Genomic DNA, 25551 nt, shown 5'->3' on the forward strand with positions numbered 1-25551 from the left:
AGTCACAGCTCCCAACTTGGTCTGTAAATTCTCTCTAGAATCTCAAATGAAAGGTGCTGTGTACTTATGAAGTATTATTGCTGTGATTTACGTGCCCCAATGTTAGTAAATTCTAAATAACATGGCTTCCTGTGATAATTTCTCTGCCAGTGAGAAATCTTCACCATACCTTCTCATCTCCTGAGCGTTAAGCTGATAGATGTTTATTCTGAGGTATGTTTGGAACAGTTTATACAACAGGCAAAAAAAAAAAAAAAAATTTACCCAATAGCATGTCAGAAAGACAATTATATTTATGTTGGAGATAAAAATTTGTACTAAAATGATGTAATTTCTTTTTTTTTTCTCCCTAAATATAGGGCAGAAGTTTTTGTTTACTTTTAGGATTCTTATTTCATCCCTTGTGGACAACCTGTGTAAATCACATATGTTTTACATTGGATCTCTCCAATACAAGGAATAAAGAATATATTATATAAGGAATTTCTCTGTAAATGAAAATACAGAAATGTTTCTTCACAGACCTATTTTAAGACTATATTCTTGCACTGGGGAGAGTAAACATCAAAGAATGAAAGTAAAATAGAGGGACGAACAACCTTCAGAAAGAAATCCTATCATGTCCTTTTCACTGTGACATCGAGTTCTGATTTATAAACGACCAAATCATCTTTGAGCTGGCGACCCAGCCTGGTGCATTCATTTCACAGGTGGGGGCAAAGGTCAGATAACCCACCCAAGGGTCACAGAGCAGCTCACGGGCCCAGAACAGAGACCCACGCCCTCACAAGGCTGTCCACCAGCCCCACAGCCTATACCACTTACTTATCACCTACACAGGCAGTTTTTTTCTCTATGAAATGTCATGTGGGACAAAGTGTTAATATACCTCAAAGCTACAAAAATTCAAACTTCCTGTCGTTGCCTTTAGCACCAACTGTAAGCTGGGAATGACACGTAAAAGAAGGTATCTGAGCCAAGCTGTCTAGGTGCTGTGAGCGCTATACCTGCCCTGTCGCTAAGTAGAAACACAGGCATGATTCCAAGGCTGTGGGCGGCGCCAAGGAGCATGCGCAGATGACTCTGTGTGCCTGGCTGCGGGAGGGCTCCAGGATGTGGCTTCCATGGGCTCCAATTCTGGCACAGCTGCTTCTCTGAAGGAGCTGAGCACACGGCTGGGCCCTCGAGGCCTCGTGTCCTCATCTGTACAGTGGGAATGAAACCCATCTGACAGTGCCAGGATGCAGAAGACACACATAAGCATCTGAGAGGCGTGAGCTCCCTGCAGTAGGGATGCATGTACGTACTGAACCCCACTGTCCGCATGAAGAATCAGGACAAAGGAGGAACGCCCTGAGCACACATGCTGGGCCTTGCCACTGTCCAAGGCTTCAATAAGCCGGAGCCGGAATCTCCAACAGAGCCTGGTCCCATCAGCCATCCTGCCCTCAAAGCCTCCCCTCACTTCATGGCACAGGCAAGAACCCCAGGGGCAAGACAACTTTTGCCCGGGGCCTGACAAACTCCACCTGGCCCAGACCTATCCCAGGCAGCCCATCTGTGAGGTCAAGAGAACTGTGGTTCCAAGCCAGGCCTGCCATGTTGAAAAACAAACCCAAGAGCTTAAAGCCCATATGGACAACTCTTTGTACTAAATCACTATCACACAGTGACAAATGGAAGAATAGTCTTCAAGTGTGACATAAAAGAGCTTAACTTCATGGGGGTCTTCTGTACTGAGTTCAATGGTGCTCCTCAAAATTCAAGTCCACTGGAACCTCAGAATGTGACCTTATTTGGAGATAGGGTCTTTGCAACTGTAATTAGTTAAGATGAGGTCATGCTGGACTAGGGTGGACCATAAATTCAATAACTAGTAGCCTTATAAGAGGGGGAAAGAGGTAGAGATGTGGGGAGAAGGCCACAGGATGAAGGAGCCAGAAAGTGGAAGGATCCACCTACAAGCCAAGGATTGCTGGCAACCACCAAAGCCGGGAGACTGGCACGGAATTACAGGCTCCCTCAGAGGCTCCAGAAGGAGCCAACCTTGCAGACACCATGATTTCAGACTTCCAGTCTCCAGTTTGTGAGACAATAAATGTATGTGTTTTAAGTCACCCAGTTTGGGGTACTTGGTTGTAGCATCCCTGGGAAACGAATACAGGATCTAAATTCTGGAAGCAAAGGAGCAAGAAACAGATATGTGGCTATTTCGGTTACAGTAATATACATAAAACACATAAATGGCTTATTTGGTAGACGAAAAATGGTTTTAGCTATTGCTCCCATCAAGGGGGCAGGGCCTCTGTCCCCTCCCCCTAAATCTGTGTTCTGTGAGCCCTAAAATAAGAGTGACAAAGTGCCAATTTAAGGCCCAGGTTTCAAGAAACCAGCAATGTTCACTTCCTGTTCCCAGGACACTTGCCCTGAGTCCTGAGCTGCCACCTAAGAAGTCGGAAGCCACCGAGCTGGAGGGCCTGTTTGGATGCAAAGACAGGGAGGAGCCCGGCCTGCCCCAGACGGAGGATTCCCCAAGGACCCCAGACACCCTCAGTGTGAGGCCACGTCATACTAATACACCTGCCCACATGGCCGATTCCTGAACAAAAGTGAGGACTGTTGTAGTTTTACGCTGTCAGGTTAGAGGCTGCTTTGTGATACAGCAATAGATAATCAGGGCTGTTTATTGGTTTTTTAATCTATTTCTTTCTGTTTCTATATATTTGATTAATGTTCATAAAATATCAAATCAGTTTTAGATGTAATACTTCGTAAATAAATACACATCTAATGGGAGGCATACATTTTTTGACAAGGGTGGGTGATCAAGTATGTTTGCAGAAAACTGGACTACAGTCCTATAAGCTTCATAGGCACACATATGCCTTAAGTCTGGTTAGCGGAGACTCCAAGCATCTAGTACACATTTCCAGACATGAACATGCTTTTTCGTACAAAAACAGAACTTCATATAAAATAGTGATACCCATTAATGACACAGTTCTTATTTTAAAAAAAAAGAAGTCAAGAAATACAGTAATAGATTAAGGTTAATAGGAAATAGGAATTCTGTGGCACCATGTAATATCCTTTGATTTTTTCACTGGAAATCAACTGCTTCTCTACTGGTTTCCTTTGTATCCTCTTTAAAGACACTTGTGAATTGTCTTCTATCGCTTTTAGAAAACTTCAGAAGTTTTTTTCTACTCCCTGACTGTGACCTGTTCACAGCCATTTGCAAACTGCTTGCCCTGGTAGAAAAAGGAATCAAAGTCCAATCGGGCTTTGATTTTTCAATCAGGACTGTTTATGCTGCTCAATCTCTAACACAAAAGTATAATTGAAGCAAAAGATGCTACACCTTAAAAATGAACTAGAGAAAACTCAGATCAAAGCAATGGAAAATGATCATGGTCCCAGCAGGGGGCCAAAGAGGTGGCTAAGGAAGGTGGGTAGTTAAGGGAATGCTGTAATTCACCTGCAAGTCTGTTGTGCCCAAGCATCCAGTGTGAGTGGGAGAGAGGAATACTGCCTCTGCTGAAAACAGAACAAGATGACTGGGTTTTAAATGAGGAAGGATCCCCGTCTTATCCTGAAATGCTACTATGAGCCACTAGGAACAAAACAACGTCCTCTGCAAAAATCACCAAGAATCAGATCGTAAGACACAAGTTCCAAGGGTGGCTTGAGCGCCAAAGGACAAACTTGTCTAACTTCCCTCCTTGTCAACATCCAAAATACGTTACTATCTCTTGGCCCGAGGGCACTGATAGGAAGGTTCCTTGTATTAAATTGCCACCTAGGGTAAAAACATGCATTAGTCTTTTCTGTCACAGAAAAGTGACGTAAAACAATCTGCCACTTAGCTTCCTTCTGAGTGTAACGCTTCAAAGGTGTCTGAACCATGAATTTTCTGCGAGCCAGAGAGAGGCAAACAGGTTCCCTCATCATATATATCATTTTTCTCAGCAATAGTCTAATAATCCAGGGGTCTGATTTTTCCAGGGCTCCCAGTGACTTGTGGAGCCCAAAGGGTACAGGTCCATGTGGAGGGATGGCCAGCCCACACTGGCCTCACTTTCCAGTGAATTCCTACTGCCATTAACCACTGTAGCACCAAATAATTTTCATGTTAGTTTAAACAACCACCTAGATTATCCAGTCCCTGGACAAGAGCCAGGGCTGCACACATCATTCCAAGCCCACATCAGAGGCCAGCGCTGGACCCGAGCCTGGTTTGACTGAAGACAGTCAAGCCCTGTGAGCTTTCCAGAAACAAGACCTCAGGGCAGACACATACAGGAAGGCTACAGGGGGAATACAACAGTCTAGGGTGCCTGTGATGGTTAATTTTATGTGTCAACTCAGCTGGGCCATGGTGCCCAGGTATTTGGGCAAATATTATTCTGGATGTTTCTATGAGGTTGCCTTTGGATAAGATTAACATTTAAGTTGGTAGACTCTGAGCAGAGAAGACTGCCCTCTGTATTGTGGGTGGGTCTCATCCAATCAGCCAACGGCCTGTATAGAACAAAAGACTGACCTCCTCCAAGCACGAGGAACTTCTGCTGGTAGACAGCCTTCAGACGTGAACCGTGGCCCTGGCTCTTCCCTGGGTCTCCAGCCTGCCTGACCACCCTGCAGCCTACCTATTGGACGTGCCAGCCTCCACACTCACACGAACCAATTCCTTTAAATAAACCATCTCCCTTGCCCCACCCCCAACCCTATTGGTTCTGTTTCCCTGAAGCATGCTGACTAACACAATGGTAACCTCTGGGATCCACCAGTTCGTGACTTAGCTGCTTACACTCTGCTGACAGCAGTTCATTTCTCCACTAACTGCTTCTTCTCCAGCACCTGGCATCTGTGTGCTTCCCATTCACACTCTAAAGGGGCAGCTAATCTCATTATAGAGTTCCCACTTAAGACCACCTCAAGTCCAAAGGCCGGGCTAGAGGACAAGGCAGCGACAGCTGGTCTGACAGCTTTGTTCAGGATGGTAGAGTCACATGGCACAAAACTCAATAGGCTGGTCATCATTAACCACTCAAACCGCCCCCCCTTTTTTTTAATCACTAGTGACAGGGGTAGGGGTTGCCCAGAGAAATCACTACACTCCCAGGCAGGAATCCTAGTATCTCCTGTATAGACTGACGATGCATCAGGAATCTCATCGTTTGCACAACTCCCAGCATAGCTGAGAGGCAGGCCCCACAACCGCACGTAAGCCAAGTCCTTGCAATACATCTCTTCACATACATCTTCCGCTGGATATGTTTTTCTGGTGGAACCCTGGCTGATATGCCTCTCTTTGCCTTAACCTCTCTATGCCTCAGTTTCTCATCTGTAAAACAGACAACAATAATAATATCTACCTTGCAGGGCTGACCTGAGGATCACACAAGTAAAACTGAGCACAGTACGCGGGCCACAGTAAGACCCCAACAAGTATGAAATATTATTGTTCATGTAACAGTCGCTATTGTTATTAATGAATCCATGCCTTTGGGGAAGAAGTTTACACACTAGTAGGGAGATTTTTAAAGATAATTATAACGTAAAGACATATTTGCTAAAAATATAGGTAGATATAAAGTGTACCAGGAACTAAGAAAAGAAAGACCTAAGCATGTCTGGGGCAGAGTGGAAGGTGGCCCACTGTAAATACATAATACAGCTGGGCCCAAGAACCCCACTGCTTCTGTTTTGGGACCATAACTCTCCTAAAAATATGCTACAGGGCAAGAAACCCCTTCCTCACCAAAAGCTTTTAGCCATATCTGCAGAGAAGTGTTTCCCAAAGGCTATGATCCCCTTCAAGAAAAATCACTCATTTACTCCAATTTTTATTGAGAACCTACTACGTGCCAGGTACTGTGCTAAAGGTTGAGAAATAAAGAGGTTTTAAAAAAAAAACCTCTTGATGGACAAAAGGGCTCAGACCTTAAACAAATAAATGCCTCATTTCCAAATGTAACAGAATAATGAAAGAAAAGCAAGCCTAGCAAGAGAAGCAACTGAGGGTAAGAAAGGAATTCTGGGAAGAGTTGGGATAAAAGTGGGAAAAGAAGGATTAGAATTATAACCAGCAAGGCCAGAGCCTATCATTCAACCAAGGTGAGGAACAGAAAGCTGTGAGCAACCCCAGCTTTCTGGGAGACCAGGCAGTTAGTTAGTCCTTTGGTGGTTAATTCCACCCTCAGCCTCTCCCACCTTCCGCATGCCCCCAGCGGTGCCCTAAGCAGGCAGAGCTTCCTTCCCCCAGGGCAGCAGTTTGAGAGACAGCAAGTTGGAGGTTGACAGGGGACATGACCTCACTACTTTGCTATTGTTGTTATTCACCTGAAATACTGCTAATGCCAAAATCCAGTGACTCTCAAACTGGGTTCTCAGAGGATCTCCAAGAGGTTCCATGCACCACCAAATGTTTGTTTCAAATTGCATGGATACAGAAACTAAGAGATCACAATGGTGGTCATAAATACTATTCCAAGTCAACCTGGAATCAATCCGTAAATGCCCATTCCACCTTCTAAAGTAAATCTCCACTAATAAGGCACTGTTTTTATATAGTAGGGATCTATAATATTTTTATTTGAAAATATACTCTACTGCTTCAAAAACATCTGGAAAACTGAATTTTGAAACTTGAAAACTGAAGTCTGGGGCTGACATATTTTGAGAGATTGCAAATCGCCACTCCAATGTACTTGAGGGTTACTGGTCATCATTTATCTAAAAAGTACACAGGAGAATTAATTTGGGACATTTTTAAAATATTCTGTTTACACAAAGGATAAATGCACTTTATACCCTAAATGCGGTTTCCCTGGTGATAGGATGGGCTGTATTCAGTGCTGCCGGTACTGACCAGTACCTTAACACTGATCCGCTAATAAAATTCGTTAGGGTACTAACAGCTACTGCTTACATAGCTAAGGCTGTATACATGAATCAAGTTTCTAACCAGGCATTCACTGCAGCCGCGTGTACCAGAATCAAACCAAACCGCCCTGAAGGGAGAATACTGAATCAGTATCATTTATAAAGATGGCACCGCGGGCTTCCCTGGTGGCGCAGTGGTTGAGAGTCCGCCTGCCGATGCAGGGGACGCGGGTTCGTGCCCCGTCCTGGGAGGATCCCACGTGTCGCGGAGAGGCTGGGCCCGTGAGCCATGGCCGCTGAGCCTGCACGCCCGCTCCGCAACGGGAGAGGCCACGACAGTGAGAGAGGCCCGCGTACCCAGAAAAAAAAAAAAAAAAAAAGATGGCACCTCCTTAAAGCATCTCTCCTTATATGTGCATTAAGTAAACATGACAGTGCATTAAGTGAAGAAACATACATATAAATTCACACAGCTGGAACCACATAAACACACTCTCCTCCACATATTATACTCTGTGAGAGGTTTATTTAAAACCATATTAAAGGACATGGCCACAATACAGTTTATCTACCCATTATACACCAGGGCAGCACACAGCCCTCTCTTCAAATGGGTATGTGGCCTAGGGACTTCCCTGGTGGTCCAGTGGTTAAGACTCCGCGCTTCCAATGCACGGGGTACGGGTTCAATCCCTGGTCGGGGAACTAAGATCCCGCATACCGCACAGCACGGCCAAAAAATAAAAAGGTACGTGATGTGATGTGGCTGGAAGCAGGCTATTTAACAATTTTAAAAAGTTTAACAGAAGGATAATTGCTATTTGTCAATAAATGATCATTGAACGCTTAATTAAATCTACATTTATGCTTCACCCACACCTATTACAATGCAATAACATGACCTTTTCTGTCATCAAGCTACAGAGTCCAAAGTCTCCCTACCGAATTAAGTGTATTTAAGTCTCAAATGTCACAGCTACAAAAAATTATTTGGTCAAAGCCAGAAGAACCTGGGCTCTACAAAGCTTATTGTGTTGCTGAAATATTTATTACGCCCATGCCTGTTACCATATTTGGACTTAGAGAAAAATTTTAGTAGGGACTCTCTTTAGAGAATTTTCTTAACTCTAATCTCAGGAAGAAAATAGTTAAAACCTGTTGGAGACCACAAATAGTCCCACACATACACACAGCTCTGTGCACAGACATGTGCTGTCATGTGTGCAGACACTCAGATCATTTCCTCAGTAGCCACTCCTGGGAAACAGCAATGAAATTAGGAAAGGAAGGAACCTCTGACTTTCCTACTTTAAGCTCTTCAATTCATGTATGCAGGTGTGTACACACACACACACACACACACACAGCACACACATATAAACAGGTATGAGGGGTGTATATTTTCAGAAAGCATCTAGTGAACAGGAATTTTATAAAAATTACACTATACCTGTACCAATTGAACTTGTGTCCATTTAAATAACATTGAATAACGTTAAAACCTGTTATAATGCCACTAAAAGTGTAAAAGTTAGAATACAAATGAATACCACACATTTCAATCCTCAAATGCTTAAACAGCTAGGGGCTCAAATTGATTTTTTTTAATATATTAGATTCGGGATTTCCTTGGTGGTCCAGTGGTTAGACTCCACGCTCCCAATGCAGGGGGCCCAAGTTCAATCCCTGGTCAGGGAACTAGATCCCACAAGCCGCAACTAAAGAACCCAAAGGCAGCAACGAAGATCCCGCGTGCTGCAACTAAGACCCAGCGCAGCCAAATAAATAAATAAATATTTTAAAATAAATAAATAAAAATAAAATATATTAGATTCTATTTATAAAACAATTGCAGTGCCACTAATGGGGGGCACATATGTAATTTTAAATTTCCTGGTAGGCACACTTAAAAAGATAAAAAGGAACAGATGAAGTTAATTTTAATATACTTAATTTAACCTAACATATAGAAAAGATGTTCACTTCCACCTGCCATGAGTATTAAGACATTATTCATGACCCATTTCACCTTTTTGGGGTACTGTCTTTGAAATCTCACATTCAGTGTTCATTAAAGTACATTTCACTTCAGGCCCACACATTTCAAGAGCTCATTAGTCTCATGTAAGCAACGGCTCCCTGGGGAGTGGGGCGCAAAGTGATAGAACATTTCCATGGTGGCAGAAAGTTCTATTGCACAATGTACCTCCCAACAGAGGAAGGCGGGAAGTGCAGGGTGGGGAGGAGGAGGGCTGAGGCCAGGCAGCCAGACAGAGAGGCAGAGATGGGCAGACTTCAGAAGGCCTTGTTTGCCACACTGAAGAGTGCAAACTTTACCCTGTGGACAGCGGGGCATAAGGGTGAGACAGTTAAAAAATTCAGTGTTGGGCTTCCCTGGTGGCGCAGTGGTTGCGAGTCCACCTGCCGATGCGGGGGACACGGGTTCGTGCCCTGGTCCGGGAAGATCCCACGTGCCGTGGAGCAGCTGGGCCCGTGAGCCATGGCCACTGAGCATGCGCGTCCGGAGCCTGTGCTCCGCAACGGGAGAGGCCATAACAGTGAGAGGCCCGTGTACCGCAAAAAAAAAAAAAAAAAAAATCAGTGGTTAAAAACACAGATTCATAGGCCAGAGTCAATCCATGATGAACATTCTTCCAGTATAAGATAAAAAATTAAAAACAAGGGAAATGCAGTATGGTTTTCATAAAACTAAACTTATTCAATGCAATAAATGGCCCTTTATTCTAAGATTATATGCCTTGGCGGGGGTGGGGGGATTAAATGTGCTTTTATGACTTGGTGGTAACCACAGATTGTCACTGCGCTTTAAAAACATCCGTACCAGGCAAATTTTTAAATCTGCAACACTAAGTTCTCCGAAAATTCTATTTCTAAATTTTAAATGCAAGTAAAATCCAAAATTCTGGAACCACCTCTTTTAAACACTTTCTGGACTTTATTAATATGGACATATGGGCCAATGTGTGTACAATATTCTCTATTCTGATTTTCTTATTTTATATACACATGTCCAAGTAGAAATGATACTTACAAGACTTTTATCTTGAATTGCTATATAGTAATTCAGCATGTTAAGTGTATTATTGTTTATTCAGTCATTCCCAGAATGCTCTGTGTTGAATCTTTCACTTTACTAGTATGAACACCTTAACCCAGATTAACTTTCCTCCTCTACCCCCAATTCCATGGATTTCCTCAGAATATAGTTCCCAACAGGGAATTTACGGGTCAATGGCAATGAAGAGCTTTGTTTTATGTTTATTTCTTATTATATATCACCAGACTGTAGCAAAAAGAAAATATGCAGCACTGCCAATATTTCTTACCACCGTAACCTGCAATTATTTCTGGTAATCTGATAGATGAAGTAGTCTTGATTTCCATTTCTTGAATTGCCAAGGAGGATACACCTGTTCTTCACGATGATATTGCGTCTTGAATTTTCTATATTCATCTGTCCTTGCCACTTCCAGAGATGACTTTGGGTACTGACCTTTGGGATCTCAATTCTTTATATTTTGGATAATAACAATTTAATCTTTTAAGCTGTCTCACTATCTTCACCCATGCTGTGGCATTCCATTTAATATTGATTCTGTTGCCTGTGGCTGGGCTATTTTTCTTTTGTTCTTCAGATATTCCAGCACGTCTGTCTTGAGGACGATGATTTTCTACCTTGCTTCAGTGGCCATAAGTTTATCTTCCCTGTACGGCTGGGTTAAAAACCCTATTCCATTTTCTTCTAGTTATTTTATAAATAAATACAGTGGCATTCAAAAGCTGAGGTGCCTTTATACTTTGAGATTAACAGACTTTTAAAACTGCAGAACTTTCTGGTCAGGATGAATTTTCTCAGTTCCCAAGGTGGACTGGTCCATATCATAAAAGGACAGATGTCACAGAACAGTCACCCTTCTCCAGTCAGGAGGGAAGCGGGGCATGAAATTTGAGAATCAAAACTTCTGCCTTTTCTTCAAGATGTCCACCACCCTGCAACCCTCAACTGCCAGTGTTTGTATATATCTCGACAAGCTCACTTACAATTAATTTTCAGCAAGGAAGGTCATCACAAACAAAAGCAATCACCTGAAGAAGATACCTGGCTGTTGCCCTGGAGTACAACAACCAAACCAAAACAGCTATGGAGGCATGTTACCTAGTTATTTGTCATATAATGAAAACTCCCTGGGAAATTTCAATATTTCCCACCATTGATGGAAAATGGAGAGAAAATAATATGATAAAGCAAAAAGTCATTTACAAAGTTTAGATTATACTATAAAATTTTTACATATCTACATATGTAACTTATATATTAAAAAAAGAAGTTAAGTCACCTGAAACTAATGCAACATTGTAAATCAATTATACTTCAATTTTTAAAAAATAATAAAGTAAAGAAAGAAAATGAGTATTTCTCTCTTTGGAATCTCACAAAATAAAGTTTAAAAAAAAGAAGTAGGGCTTCCCTGGTGGCACGGTGGTTGAGAGTCCGCCTGCCGGTGCAGGGGAGACGGGTTCATGGCCCGGTCTGGGAGGATCCCACGTGCCGCAGAGCGGCTGGGCCCGTGAGCCATGGCTGCTGGGGCTGCGCGTCCGGAGCCTGTGCTCTGCGGCGGGAGAGGCCACAACAGTGAGAGGCCCGTGTACCGCAAAAAAAAAAAAAAAAAAAAAAAAAGTAAATTTATTGAAAGGTTAACAGTGGTTATGTGAAGGAAGGTAGGGTCATGGGTTATTCTGATCTTCTTCTGTAGATTTCTTCTGCATTATATACGTCATACAATTAAACGTTTTTATACAGACATACCCAAAGAACATACTGTTATCCTTTTAAAAACTTGAATTCTTAAAAATGGATGTAGAACAGATCTTGGCATTATATGAAATCAAATGCTACTAAAAGTTAAGCCAGATCCCCCAACTTTTATTTGGGCCACTGCTCACTAAACACAAGCACCCCCCTCCTCCTTTTGTTTTCATATGTACCAGGCCTCCTATCAACACTTAGAATAGTAAGTCTATCAGAGATTCGTTAGAATTAAAAGAATTCTCAAAATACCATGAACTTACTCTTCTCTTTTTTTTTTTTTAAGGTTAAAGTCTCTAAAGTACTTGCAAAAAATATATGCAATGAGGTTTACATAACAGCGACATGATGGTATTGCGGTTTTCCTGCTTTTTTTTTTAAAGTCCTTATCTGTTGGATATATATTGAAACATTTACTGGCAATGACAAAATATTTAAGATTTCCTTAAAATACTCAACTCACCCCAAAGAAAGGGATGGGGGAATATAGATGAAAAAAGAACAACAGAGGGTTGGAATTACTTAAGTTGGGTGATGGGGACCATTATTCTATTCTGCTTTGTGTACATTCAAAGTTTTTCCATAATATAGCTTTTTGAAAAGGTACCATGACAAGTGAAAAGCCATATACACACGTGCACCACAATCACTGCTCATATATCATCCAAGGTAGCGAAATTAAGCTCACAGCCAAACAGTTTTTGGGTTTTTTTTTTTTTTCCACATCAGGGTGACTATCTCAAAGGGAGCATCCGACTCTGTACCTTTTCCTTATCAGGCAATAAAGAGTATATGCATGTGTAAATCTATATCCAAAAATGTCTTTCATATGCATCTACTGATCTGAGTCAGAAGATTTCAGATTCTCTGTCCTGGGCCAGAATTAGAACAAGATAGCCAACTGACACAGCACTACTTGGCTCGCGACATTTAGAAAATAAAACAAGCGGGCTTCCCTGGTGGCACAGTGGTTGAGAGTCCGCCTGCCGATGCAGGGGACATGGGTTCGTGCCCCGGTCCAGGAAGATCCCACATGCCACGGAGCGGCTGGGCCCGTGAGCCATGGCCTCTGAGCCTGCGTGTCCGGAGCCTGTGCTCCGCGACGGGAGAGGCCACAACAGTGAGAGGCCCACGTACCGCAAAAAAAAATAAAATAAAATAAAACAAGATGCATGCTGATTCAAGCCATAGCAAGACCCTATTCTGGGAGCCCCATTCTCCTGATTGACACGGAGTAAGGACTCTGCTACTTCTTTAAGAGGACAAGCTGGTGCCTACACAAGTCAGCTGCAGGGCAAAAAGCCTCAGCACTCAACACAAGTTAGAAAACTAAGATGAAGATCATTTATTTTATACAATCTTTTTTTTTATTTAAATTAAATTAAAATTTTAAATTAATTTTTATTGGAGTATAGTTGCTTTGCAATGTTGTGTTAGTTTCTGCCGTATAGCAAAGTGAATCAGCTATACGTATACATATATCCCCTCCTTTTGGATTTCCTTCCCATTTAGGTCACCACAGAGCATTGAGTAGAGTTCCCTGTGCTATGCAGTAGGTCCTTGTTAGTTATCTATTTTATACATAGTAGTGTACGTATGTCAATCCCAATCTCCCAATTCATCCCACCCCTCCTTCCCCCCTTGGTATCCATACATTTGCTCTCTACATTTGTGTCTCTATTTCTGCTTTGCAAATAATTTCATCTGTACCATTTTTCTAGATTCCACATATAAGCAATATTATACAGTCTGTTCTTGGCAACAGTCGCAAAGGATGATACGAATACTAAGGATCTGGGAGCCCCAAACTGATGACCTCCCAGTGAATCAAAAGTAAAAACAAAGCATAACCCCTAAGGCATACCCAGTGGAAGGGCTTTCATGTACACTATCATATGTGATCCTCAAATGTCCCCTGAGAGGCTGGTAGGGCCTGTGTTATTTCCATTTCATGGATGCAGAAACTTGGGTTCCAAGCTTTAAGGCGACAGAGTCTTCTGCTTCCAAGGACAGTGCTCTTTTCACTGCCCCACACCTCCTTGGAGTATATATGTGATGGTGAGAGCAGGTAAGCCTTTCATAAAGTGAAGCGGAAAAGGGGAAACCAGCTTTAGGTCCACCACTTCCTGAGTTTCAAAATGCCCTCAATTATTTCCTAATTACCGTCTTTTTGTTCTTTCTCTTCTCTGCTGTGAGCATGGAGGCCTTAACGAATGGCCCTTCCATCTCCTTCCGTGTTACTATGGGCTGGTGTCCTCTGCTTTCTGAGCTCTGGCAGAGGTCTCCTAAAACTCACTTAACCCAAGAAACAGAAATAATTTTTTTTTATCTTTTTTTTTTTCACGCGGGATCTTATTTCCCTGACCAGGTATCAACCCATGCCCCCTGCAGTGGAAGCGTGGAGCCTAACCACTGGACAGCCAGGGAATTCCCAGAAATAATTATTTTTTTAAACCAGGAGGAACTGTCATGGCCGTGTCTGGGAGGTTTGCTTCTGGTCCTCTCTCTCCATCAGTCAAGACGGTACAAAGGAAGAGAAGCTGGGAGAGCAACATCACAGCCCTCACCTCCCACAGAAGACTAAACCTAGGAGAAGAACAAGACGTACCTCTCTGACTTCATGAAGCTGGCCGGAATACTGACTTTTGGCTCTTCGGGCGGCAGCAGGCGACTTGTGATGTGTGATTGTGACCACGCCGGGGGCCCCCGCACCGAGGTGTCTCTGGCTACAGGGAGATGCAGAATTGGGTGTTCCATGGGGGAGCAAAGTGAGACTTCGGCTTCGGGAGCTTGGAGTTGTCTAGAATAAGCAACAGGCGTCAAACTCAACAACCGACCTGCAGAACACAACCAAGTATTGGCTTCCATTTATGTTGGACCTCTCAGGCTTTCCCCTTCATCTTTAGAGGGATGAGGGGCTGGGGAGGTGCCCAGCACGACATGCTCTAATCCCACACTCACTCAGGCCAGAGAGACTGTCTCCATTAACTACGCTTCTAGTCTCACCTCCAGTCACGTCTCCTGCCTCAAAATACGGCCGTGGAGATCTACTCTGAGCCCCCCAACACCGCGGGCTCTCGGGGTGCTGTGCTCCTCCTCCTAAATGCCCTCCCCTCCCGCTGGCGAAGCCAGCTCAACGCTCTGTGCTGTGTGGAGCAACCCCTGTCTGTCTCAGCCCCTCTGTGCCCTTATTCCACTACATCGAGGTTATATTCATTGTCCAGCTAAACTTTGATTCTTTCAAATTCATCTTTATATCCCCAAGACCTGGCACATCATGATTGTTATTTATTAAGTACTTAATACATGTTTGCTGCATAAGGGAAATGAATGTACCAAGTAATCCACCAATTAATCCCCATTTGTTAGTGTAGTGCTGGTATTTCATCCTATTGTAACGTATCATCCAAATAACAACAGAGTATATGATAAGGACGGCATCACAAACTTAGTGGAGATGAATTTTTCAATAACTGGTGTTGGGATAATTGAGCAGCCAACTGAAAAACAAAGTTGGATTTACCTCTCAGATCACAGACCCCCAAATGGATCAAAGACTTAAGGGGAAAAAAAGAAAAAAAGCACTAGAATAAAACATGTGGCCTGGGGGTAGGGAAGACCTAACACCTCCAAATCCAAAAGCCATAAGAGAAAAGCTCAATAAACTTGATGCCCTAAAAATTGAAAACTTGTTCATGGGAAACAAATTTTAAAAACCCACTCCCGCCACTGACAAAGCCAACCGTTAAACTAGGAAAATTATTTTCAACTAGTTTCACAGACAAAAGGCTCATCATTCTAATTTGTAAATAGGAATATAATGCCTAGGAATTAAAAAGAACAACAAACTATTAAAATAGGGCAAGATATGAACAGACAATTCACACAAAAAAAGAAATATAAATGGCCCTTAAATTATATGAAAACATGTTCAACTGTACTCATACAATAAAACCACATTTAGATATACCATCTTTCACCCACTGGACTGGCAAAAATCCTAAAGTATGAGTACCCAGTCTACCGAAAGGACCTTAGAGAGATGGGTTTGTGGGAGTATAAGGTGGCAGAAAGCCCGAGGAGGGCAATCTGGCAGGACCTGTCCCAGTTACAGATTCGCTTCCCCGTGATGCAGCAATGCCCTGTTTGGGAATGTCTCCTCCATACACCTGCACGCAGGTGGAACGGCATCTGTACCCAGGAGTCACCAAAGTCATATGTTTAATGGCAAAGGATGGGAAACAATGCAAATGTCCCTCCGTCTAGGACAGGTTAATAAGACATGGCACACCTCCATGATGGAACATTACCAGGACGTAATAGGATCATAAGAAAGGTCTCCGTGAACTGGTCTGGAAAAAGAAATCTCTAAACTATACAGTTAAGTGAAAAAAGCAAGGTTCCTAACTGTTCTACAGTATGCAAAGTTATGTGTCAAAATGTGGAAAATTAGTGTTTTTATCATTTGTTTATAATCATTGTTTAAAACAAAAAATACTCTAGAAGGATACACATGAAACTCAAAGTGGGCTACTTATTCATGGAGAAGCTAGGAATGAGAGAATAGGAACAGAGAGGGAGGGAGATTGTTCACTGCAGAGTTTTCATATTCTTTCATTCTGAACCCTGTGAATGGATTATCGATCCAAGATTTTCTACATTCTACATAAAAAGCTGTGTTCTAAATGTTTCTATACTTCATTTCAGCTTGAGAACAAAAGGCAGTTAGAGGCTATGCTTGGATTCATGCTAGTTTCTCTATTTCAATTATCAAATATCTACCAAATACCTACTATGTGCCAAGGAGAATATCTGATGTGTGATGTCAAGGTGAAACATGAGATGTATGAGGCCATCTTTCACCATAGATGCTTTATAGTACTGCTGGGGATATAAGAGCACAGCCACAGAGACAGTGAGACACACACACACACACACACACACACACCCTTTCTCTGGACCTGTTGTTTCTCCTCTCCCCATCCACCTCCACACACACACACACACACACACACACACACACACACACACAGAGTAAGGAAGGGCATGACAAGATACTAATTTGGCAATACAGCCAGAAAATGTCAAAGTGAGGAACAGAAAGATCAAGGCGAGCTGATTTCATCACAGGAGACTGTTCTGAGGGCAAAGAATTTGAAGCCTGAGTAGAATTGAGGGAGATATAGAGACACGGGTGGCGTACAAAGCAACCCAGAAAGGAAGTTCAAAGCCTCCAGCCTTGGATAACAGTCACAGGTCTAAAAATTGTTAAAAATTAATGATCCACAATTTTACAAATCTCCAAGGGGTTGGGGAGCAGGGTGGGAGCCAGGGTAGAAATCAGAATTTTGTGTTAGCCTGTAGTACTACGGTAGCTTGTAAATTTCTCTGGATGTGAACTTGGACAGAATTAATAGGAAGACAGATAAAGTCAGGAGGCAGTGTATTGCTTTTATGTCAGCTTATATACAGGTAACTGGAGAAACCTGTGGTCTAAGAATTAAGTATACCTTGATCACAATGAAATACAACAATCGTCTACTTTCAGCTTCAATCTTTTCCCTTGGAGTGAAGAGGAGGAAAGAAGCTACGTCATTAATTCTTCAAAGACGCAAATTTGCCTAAGCATTAATCTACTGAAATACATTTTGTTTTTCTGGTTTGTTTTGTTTTCATTTTCACCAAGAACTTTATTGAACAACGTGTTCACCCTTTGTTCCAATCTGAAGTACATTTTGATTGTTTGGGAGCCTTATTCCAACCCAAGAAAAGGCAGATTTTTTCACTGGGCTTTGAAGCCAGATAGCCAGGTTTTGCCCACATCCCCAGCTCTACCAGGTTCTAGCTATGTGATCTCAAGTGAGTTAAGCTTTCTTACTAAGCATCAATTTCCTAATCTTTAAAAAAGGAATCATAATACTGACCCTTAAGTGCCACCATGAGGATTAAAGTAGACCATGCACAAAAAATGCTTAGCACGGTGCCTGCCATGCAGGAGCTGCGTGGCCAAAGTTTGTTTCTTCCCTTATAGCCCTTAAAACTTGATCGATGAAGGCATTACTGATGTTTAAAATGTTAAGAAGTCGCTTAGCACAAAATTGTAAGCAGTCACTGACCTGCTCCTTATTTTCTATAGGGTCAAAGTCGTGATGAAGCCCAAAATGAAATTAAATAATTACTGGAGAACCTACATGGTCAGCAAGACTGTAGGGGGAACCACACTTCTAAATTCTGAGCAGAATGAGAACCCATCAGAAATCAGAAAGGAAGACCTCTCTGGTAAGGGGCGCCTTTGAAACCTGAAGGACTATCACGTAAACGACAATAAGTCAGGAAATTCACCCAGGAGCCAAAGGATTCTGCTGTGGACGTCTAACCCCACGCTCGTTACTTAACGGCTGTCACTTGAATTCACAAGCAGTAAATTTGAGTCGAAAAACCTTTAATTTCCCATTCACTGTATGTTTCTCGTGGTTCAATTCACACTCATGTCTCCTCTCAGGGCAAATATGAGCAAACAAAGTCTCTCTCGGTAAATCCCGTAGGTCATCAGGCACCCTGAGAAAAAGGCAGAAAAGGCAGCAAACCGCAACCACTACAAACAAGCGGCTCTTTCCAAAAGGTGGCCTGTCGAAAATGTCCAGGTTGTGTTTGAAAATTACACGAGGGGGACTTCCCTGGTGGTCCAGTGGTTAGGAATCGGTCTTGCAATGCAGGGGACACCAGTTCGATCCCTGGTCGGGGAACTGAGATTCCCACATGCTGCCACTAGTGGCCCCCGCTAAGCCCACGCTCCACAACTACTGAGCCCATGCTCCTCAACTAGAGAGAAACCTGCACACAGCAACGAAGAGCCCGCATGCCACAACTAAGACCCGTTGCAGCCAAAGATATATAATTAATTAATTTAAAAAAGAAAATTACACTTAGGGAATTCCCTGGGCGGTTCAGTAGTTAGGACTCGGCGCTTTCACTGCCAAGGGCGTGGGTTCAATCCCTGGTTGGGGAACTAAGATCCTGCAAGCTGCGGGACACAGCTATATTGAAAAAAAATGAAAATTACACTTAGATGTCATACACACACCTCTCTGCTACTAATTTAAAACAAAATATTATCAAAGTTTGAGGAACAACATGTCAAGGTTTTGCTCCAAATATTGACTTCAAGGGAGCAACTAGAAATGCCAAGTGTGCCACATCTGCAGAAAATTCTGAGGCAAGAGTAATGGCTCCTACCCGGGAGTGAGATCCACTCTTTACTTAGGAGAGCCACCCCCTGTGTCCCCTCCCTCAGCAAGTAGCAGTAGGTAAGTGGGGTTCCTGCCTGACAAATGGGGTGATGCCAAAGAGAACAGGTAGCAGGTAAGACACAGCACAGATGCTCAGACCCCACCCAGGATTCCACCTGTAATGAGGTGTTATATTTACCAACCTCTTGGTTTTTCCCTACCTTCTTCCTTGGATTTCTACGTTTCCCAAGGTTTCAAGGCACGGACACACAGACGTCCTTTTTGTATTTACTGGCCCAAACTGGCATAAAGGAAAGGTGTGACTGGAAAGGGAGAAGCAGCACTAGCTAGAAAGAATATTTCCAGCAGGGAAACCAAGCAACAAGCCGGAGAGAGAGAGTCTAGTCTGGGAAGCTTAGAAGAGAATCACAGGACGAGCAGCAAGAGGACCTACTCCCACAGGACAGTGTGGGTGAGTGGTTAAGACCACGGTTTCTCAAGTTGAGGGCCTGGGTTCAAACCTGCGCTCTGCCACTCATGAGCTGTGCGGCCTAGTAAAGTAACGTGGTGTTTTAATTTCTAAAATGCTAATATTACCTCATGGGTCGCTGGAGAGTAACACGAAAAGACAGAGGTGAAGCACATGCCATATAGGAAGCATGCAATAAATGTCATCATTATCATTCAAAAATTAAGAAAAATGAGGCCTTTGGGTACTGAGTAGGTGAATGATTGTTCAGTGGGCCCAGAGTCAAGTATATGGATTTAAAGGTTGTTTTCATCCAAGTGCCTTAAGCAGACATAGCCTTACCTTAACTTCCTTAACTTCCAAAAAAAAAAGGTAAATTAAGAGTAATCATCCTAATTACTAAAAAAGTTTGCTTCAGAGAAAAAAGTACAAAGTACATTTACTATGATTGCACGTTTTTGAAAACCTATCTGTTGCAGAACACGAAGTGACTGTAGATTGCTCCAATGATACATGGGTACCAAAAGCAAAGAATTAGTATAAATAAGTAATGAGCTATTTCCCGTTAGGATTTTAGAATAAACAAACCCTCAAACTGAAAAGATCATCAGCTGGTCATAAAAACGTCTTAAAACTTGTATCAAAAATTTATAATTAAGCTTGCTGCAGCTGAAATTAAAAAGCTGAAAAGGAGTAGGGGAGGGGAATATCTTAAATATACATTCATGGCAACTGCTTCTGTAGAAAATTTTTCTGATGGGAAAAATTGCTGAGAGTCAATTATAACAGCCTTCAAATGCCATTTAATTTTGGTGCATATTTTCCTCACTTCCTTGAATTCTTTCACAGCAACGGGAAAAAAGACACTATATTTCAGAACAAAATAGCCCAGGGGAGGCAGAAAAATCAAACCGGCCTGGTTATGTTTTGTGAAAAATAAATTCAACTGACTAAAATCATTTCATCACATTCCTTCTCTCTCCTCTAAAAAAACAAATTAATGTGCCATTTCTAAATATGTGAAAGCTAATCATAAAAATTGTGGTTTATTCCTTTTCTTCCAAAAGGAAACATACCTCAAAATCAACCAAAAGGGAAAAGCATAACAGTTTTTAAAATATTACATTCAGGGCCTCAAAATTATTCAGATTTTTGTTTTCCTGGTGGTCAACATCTCAATAAAACGTGGAGTTGTTTTTTTTTAATGTGGAGTGTTTTTAAAATGAACCTATCCTACTATTTTGCTTAATAGCTTCATATGAACCTTTTTATTTGCCCTGCTTTTTATTTGTTTGCTTTTGCTTTTTTTTTTTTTTTTTTTCAGTATGCGGGCTTCTCACTGTTTTGGCCTCTCCCGTTGTGGAGCACAGGCTCCGGATGCGCAGGCCCAGCGGCCATGGCTCACGGGCCCAGCCGCTCCACGGCACGTGGGATCTTCCCGGACCGGGGCACGAACCCGTGTCCCCTGCATCGGCAGGCGGACTCTCAACCACTGTGCCACCAGGGAAGCCCTGCTTTTGCTTTTTAATATTCTGTTACCTCAGCTTAAAACTTGGATATTTTCCAAGTTCATTGCCATGATTAACTTCCCAAAATCATACTCAGCTCTCTCTACTTTTCCAAATTCCTGTCCTCTTACAGAAATAGTTTCAACTCTAAGTTACCAAGCCTAGGAAATTTCTTCCATTGTTATATGTGAATCTTGAATACATCTTAAACACTTTCCACTAACTTTATACCAAGATTCTGTTAAAATACACACAAACAAATGCATACAAACATGTCTGCAAAGGAAAAATTGTGGTTTTCCCCAGAGAGGAAGGCTCTAGCTTGCTTCTAAACATATCATCCTGATTAGACATGCAAATGCTAGATCTCTGAAAAATCAGGGCAAGCAAAATGCATATATTTCTATTTTCTGCAAATAGAGGGATAGAAATCTTGACATTTTCAGCTTGCCTGTTCTCCCAACATTTTCATCCACCAAATAAATTCTGCTGACTCTTCTCTAACAGCTAATCCAATTGCTCCAGAATCCCTAACCCATACTCTGGCCCAGCCTCTGTCCAGGTCAAGTTAAAGGTCCCAAAAGGGCTGAAAGGGACTCCCCTGGTGGTCCAGTGGTTAAGACTCTGTGCTTCCACTGCAGGGTGCACAGGTTTGATCCCTGGTAGGGGACTAAGATCCTGCATGCCCCATGGCAAGGCCAAAAACAAAAAACAGAAAACAACTGGGCTGAAAGCATTGGTCTCATGCACTTGGCATATCACACACTACTATTTTTTCCCACTTCCCCCAGCTTCCGCCATCTTGCAGATCCACCTAGAAGTGGTCATGTGCAATTTTAAAACCTTCCACACACCCACCCTCTCAGCTCCTGCACCTTCTATCCACATCCTTTACTTGGGACCTTGTGATTCCATGTACCAAGACTCCTTTTCGATGCTTTATTCTGAAAGCGTGAAGGTTCCCTCTTTCTATTGTCCAGGCCCCATTCTCTCCAATCCTCCTGCTGTGGAATTACAGAATTTTAGAGCTAGAAGAAATCTCGAGTCTAGTCCTCCCACTTTATAGATCTAAAAACTACAGCCTCAAAAAGATAAAGTGAAATGTACCAAAAGAGGAGCCAATTACGAGCCTCCTTCAAGATTTAACTAAAAAAGCCTGATGAGAGACTCAGGTCCTCCAGCTGGTCCTTCTCAATTAAATGAGGACTTAGTCATTGAAACAGTGTCTGACACAAGGTTGACATTAAAACATTTAATAGAAAGGATGAAAGCTGATACCAGTTTATCCATTTTCACCTTTCCTCATGCACATTCACCTATCGTAAAAATACACATGCAACACTCCTTTGAAAGCAGGATAACTGTGTACTATATTCTCTTAGAACTGCAGATCCTCAAAGAAGGTCATTTTATTTTATATATGTTGTTTGTAAATAACATGAAACAAAGACTTTTTAATGCTGAATAGCTGTTTCAATAGGAAAAAAACAACTCTGAAAACAAGGACTACAAAGAAGTTGATTTAACTTAGTTATGTTAGAGCAACCACCAAAAACCCAGAACAACCACCAAAACCCTAGAGCAACCTCCAGATTTAATATAGAAATTTTAGTTTCACTGCTTTTAGTTTTAGAAACAAGATAAGGATTCCAATATCATCACTGTTTAACATAGTACTAGAGGCACTAGCCAACAAAATAGGACCAAAAAAGAAAAAGAGGTAGAAGGATAAGAAGTAACAAAAATGTCATTGACTGTAGGTGTGACCATTTTACAAAAAAATAAAAAGCAAGCACACTAGTGAGTCCAACAAAGTTGCCAGATATATGATGAACTTAGAAAGGTCAACAGCCTTCCTCTGTATCAGCAATAACCAACTAGAAAATACAGTAGAAAATAAGATATTCAAAATAACAATAAAACTATGATGTACAGGTATTAATCCAATAAGGAATACATAAGACTTTTGTGGAGAAGACTTTTTTTAAATCTGTGAAAATAAATCAATGAGGAATTGAGAAGATGAAGACACACCCAGGTGAATGAATTGGACAACTTATTATAAAGATGTCATTTCTCCCGAATTGTTATATAATTGTTCTAATAAAAATTCCAGTAGGGGGGCTTCCCTGGTGGCGCAGTGGTTGCGAGTCCACCTGCCGATGCAGGGGACACGGGTTCGTGCCCTGGTCCGGGAAGATCCTACATGCCGCGGAGCGGCTGGGCCTGTGAGCCATGGCCGCTGAGCCTGTACGTCCAGAGCCTGTGCTCCGCTACGGGAGAGGCCACAACAGTGAGAGACCCGCGTACCGCGAAAAAAAAAAAAAAAAATTCCAGTAGGATTTTTTGAGCAACTCAACGAATTTATTACAATATATAAATAGGAGAATAAAGGTCTGTGAAGAGCCAAGTTAATTCAGAAAAAGGAGAGGGGCTCACCCTCCCACCAGATACAAATACTAACAAACAACAAAGCCACGATGACTATATGGTATTCATGCAGGAACTAGCAATTGGACTAAAAACTAGAAAAGAGGGTGTGAGAACATGTTAAGTATATATGAGAACTTGGTATATTACAGAAGCGGCACCATAAACCAGTGGAGAGAAAAAATGCTATTGGGAAAAGCAAAAATATTGCTGGTTTTCTGTCTCATGGGATATACAAAGGCAAAAATCTAAATGTAAACAGTAAAACTACAAGCTAACAAAAGAAAAGGTAGGAGAAAAGTTATGTAACATGTAGAAAAGCATTTCTTAACCAAGACCAAAAGTGTAAATCACAAGTTGAACAATTTGATGGATTTGACTACATTGTAAGTAAGAGTTTCTATTCAACAAGGACACTGTAGACAAAAATCACAAGTGTGTAGAGACTGGGAGAAGACAAATTAATATCTAGAATATAAAAGGAGCTCCTAGAAAAAGAAGTCAGAAAATACAGCAAAACATATGGGCAAAGGATAAGAATAGGCAATTTACAGGAGATTCATGAATGGTTAATAATATATCAAGGTAATCAGAGAAATACAAATTACAATCACCAGGAGATAGTATACCCACCAGATTTGCCAAAATTAAAGAGTAAAACATCCCCAAATAATGGCAAGGATGCAAAGATACTGGAACCCCTTGCATTGCTAGTGAGAGGGTAGACTGGTGCAGCCATTTTGGTAGCAGTAAAGCAGAATTTAGTGAAAGTATATATGTATGTTCCCTATGATTCTCAAACTTTCTGCTGGGCAGGTACCCAACAAATATGCTCCCAGTCACATGTATACAGAGGGATAGATACAAGGATGCTCCCAGGTGATGAAGGTGGGGAGTTTGAGGCAATGTAGGTGTACAGCAGTAAGAGTCTGTATAAATAAAAAGTAGACTCTTCATACAATAATACACATGCATCAACTAGAAATCATGACTTAGAGGTATGCAGAGCAACACTGATAAAACATACTGCTGAGTTAGAAAAGTTTAAAAAGAAAATGATAAGACCAGCAGGACAATACCACTTAGGTAAGTTCAAAACGCATACAACAAGGCAAACAAAGACACATACGTATGCCAGGAATTAATGCTGACTGGGGAATGGGAGCCAGGAAAAAAGAAAAATAATTATAAGAGTTTCTTAAAAAAATTTTTAAGAGAAGGACTTGTTTGGACTGATGAGTTTACCATGATCCTGTAATGATGGTTATAACTTTAATTACAAGTATATTTATAATAGTTAACACTTACATGACACCCACTATGTACCATGAACTGTTTTAAGTATTATATACACACCTTAAATCATTTTTATAATTTATAATAAAAGATGTAATAAATCTTTAAATAATGTAAATCTTTAAAATAAAAATTTATAATAAATCTGTATGATATACCATGAGGTAGATCTATCGTTTCCATTTCAGAAATAAGACACAGAAAGATTCAGCATCTTTCCTTGGGTCACACAGCTAGTAAACAATGGAGCTGGGAGTCAAGTCCAAGCGAGCTGCCTCCGTGGCCCATTACATTGCACTTGCTAGAGTGAGTCACCCAGTCTCTTCAACTGAGGTCTGAAAAAGTCACCACAACTCTTTATAACCATAACTAATAGCTTAATTAGCATTTGGAGGGAAAAAAATCCTTTATAATATCAAAGTCCCGTAAGCGTGCCAATTCTCAAATACTCAAACAATAAGCTCTTTAAGGCGAAAATACATGGATTTAAATTTTTTTAATCAATTATCCATAATAATAGGGGCAATGGCATCAAGAATAAAATGCAGCTCACACCCCTCGTAGCACTTAGTGTGTTTTACCCATGAGTGGTCTGTCCATGATTCACTGTCCTCCCTAGACTGTGACCTCCCCCAGGCGAGGGACTGTATCCAGCCACCGTGTACCCTGTGGAATCTGACACAGGCCTCACCTCGCAAGTGCTACGAACGCAGTAAATGAGAGCAACGAATCCCCCCAACCTCAGTTTTAACTGCTGGTTACACCACTGCTCCCTCCCTAGAAACCTAGTTTTTAAAATACCAACAATGACTCAAAGGAAAGGGAGATATCCCTCTCCTTTTCCAAGAGGCAGAAGAGTCTGGAAAAGACACACCACCCCCACTTAATTATATCCAAGCCCGA

The 25551-nt window shown here is 41.8% G+C and overlaps 1 protein-coding gene across 4 annotated transcripts in view; it reads right to left on the reverse strand.

Moving 5' to 3' along the window:
- The window catches only part of OSBPL10 (oxysterol binding protein like 10), a 286331-nt gene that overhangs the window by 131290 nt on the left and 129490 nt on the right, over positions 1-25551 (reverse strand). For all 4 annotated transcript variants that reach the window (XM_029242396.1, XM_029242397.1, XM_029242398.1 and 1 more), the window contains one exon: positions 14325-14516. In XM_029242396.1, the coding sequence (XP_029098229.1) occupies positions 14325-14516 (192 nt within the window). The remainder of the gene's footprint in view (positions 1-14324; positions 14517-25551) is intronic.

Source organism: Monodon monoceros, unplaced genomic scaffold (genome assembly GCF_005190385.1).
Source record: "Monodon monoceros isolate NGI ecotype Baffin Bay Population unplaced genomic scaffold, NGI_Narwhal_1 Super_Scaffold_3, whole genome shotgun sequence".
Classification (NCBI taxonomy): Eukaryota; Metazoa; Chordata; class Mammalia; order Artiodactyla; family Monodontidae; genus Monodon; species Monodon monoceros.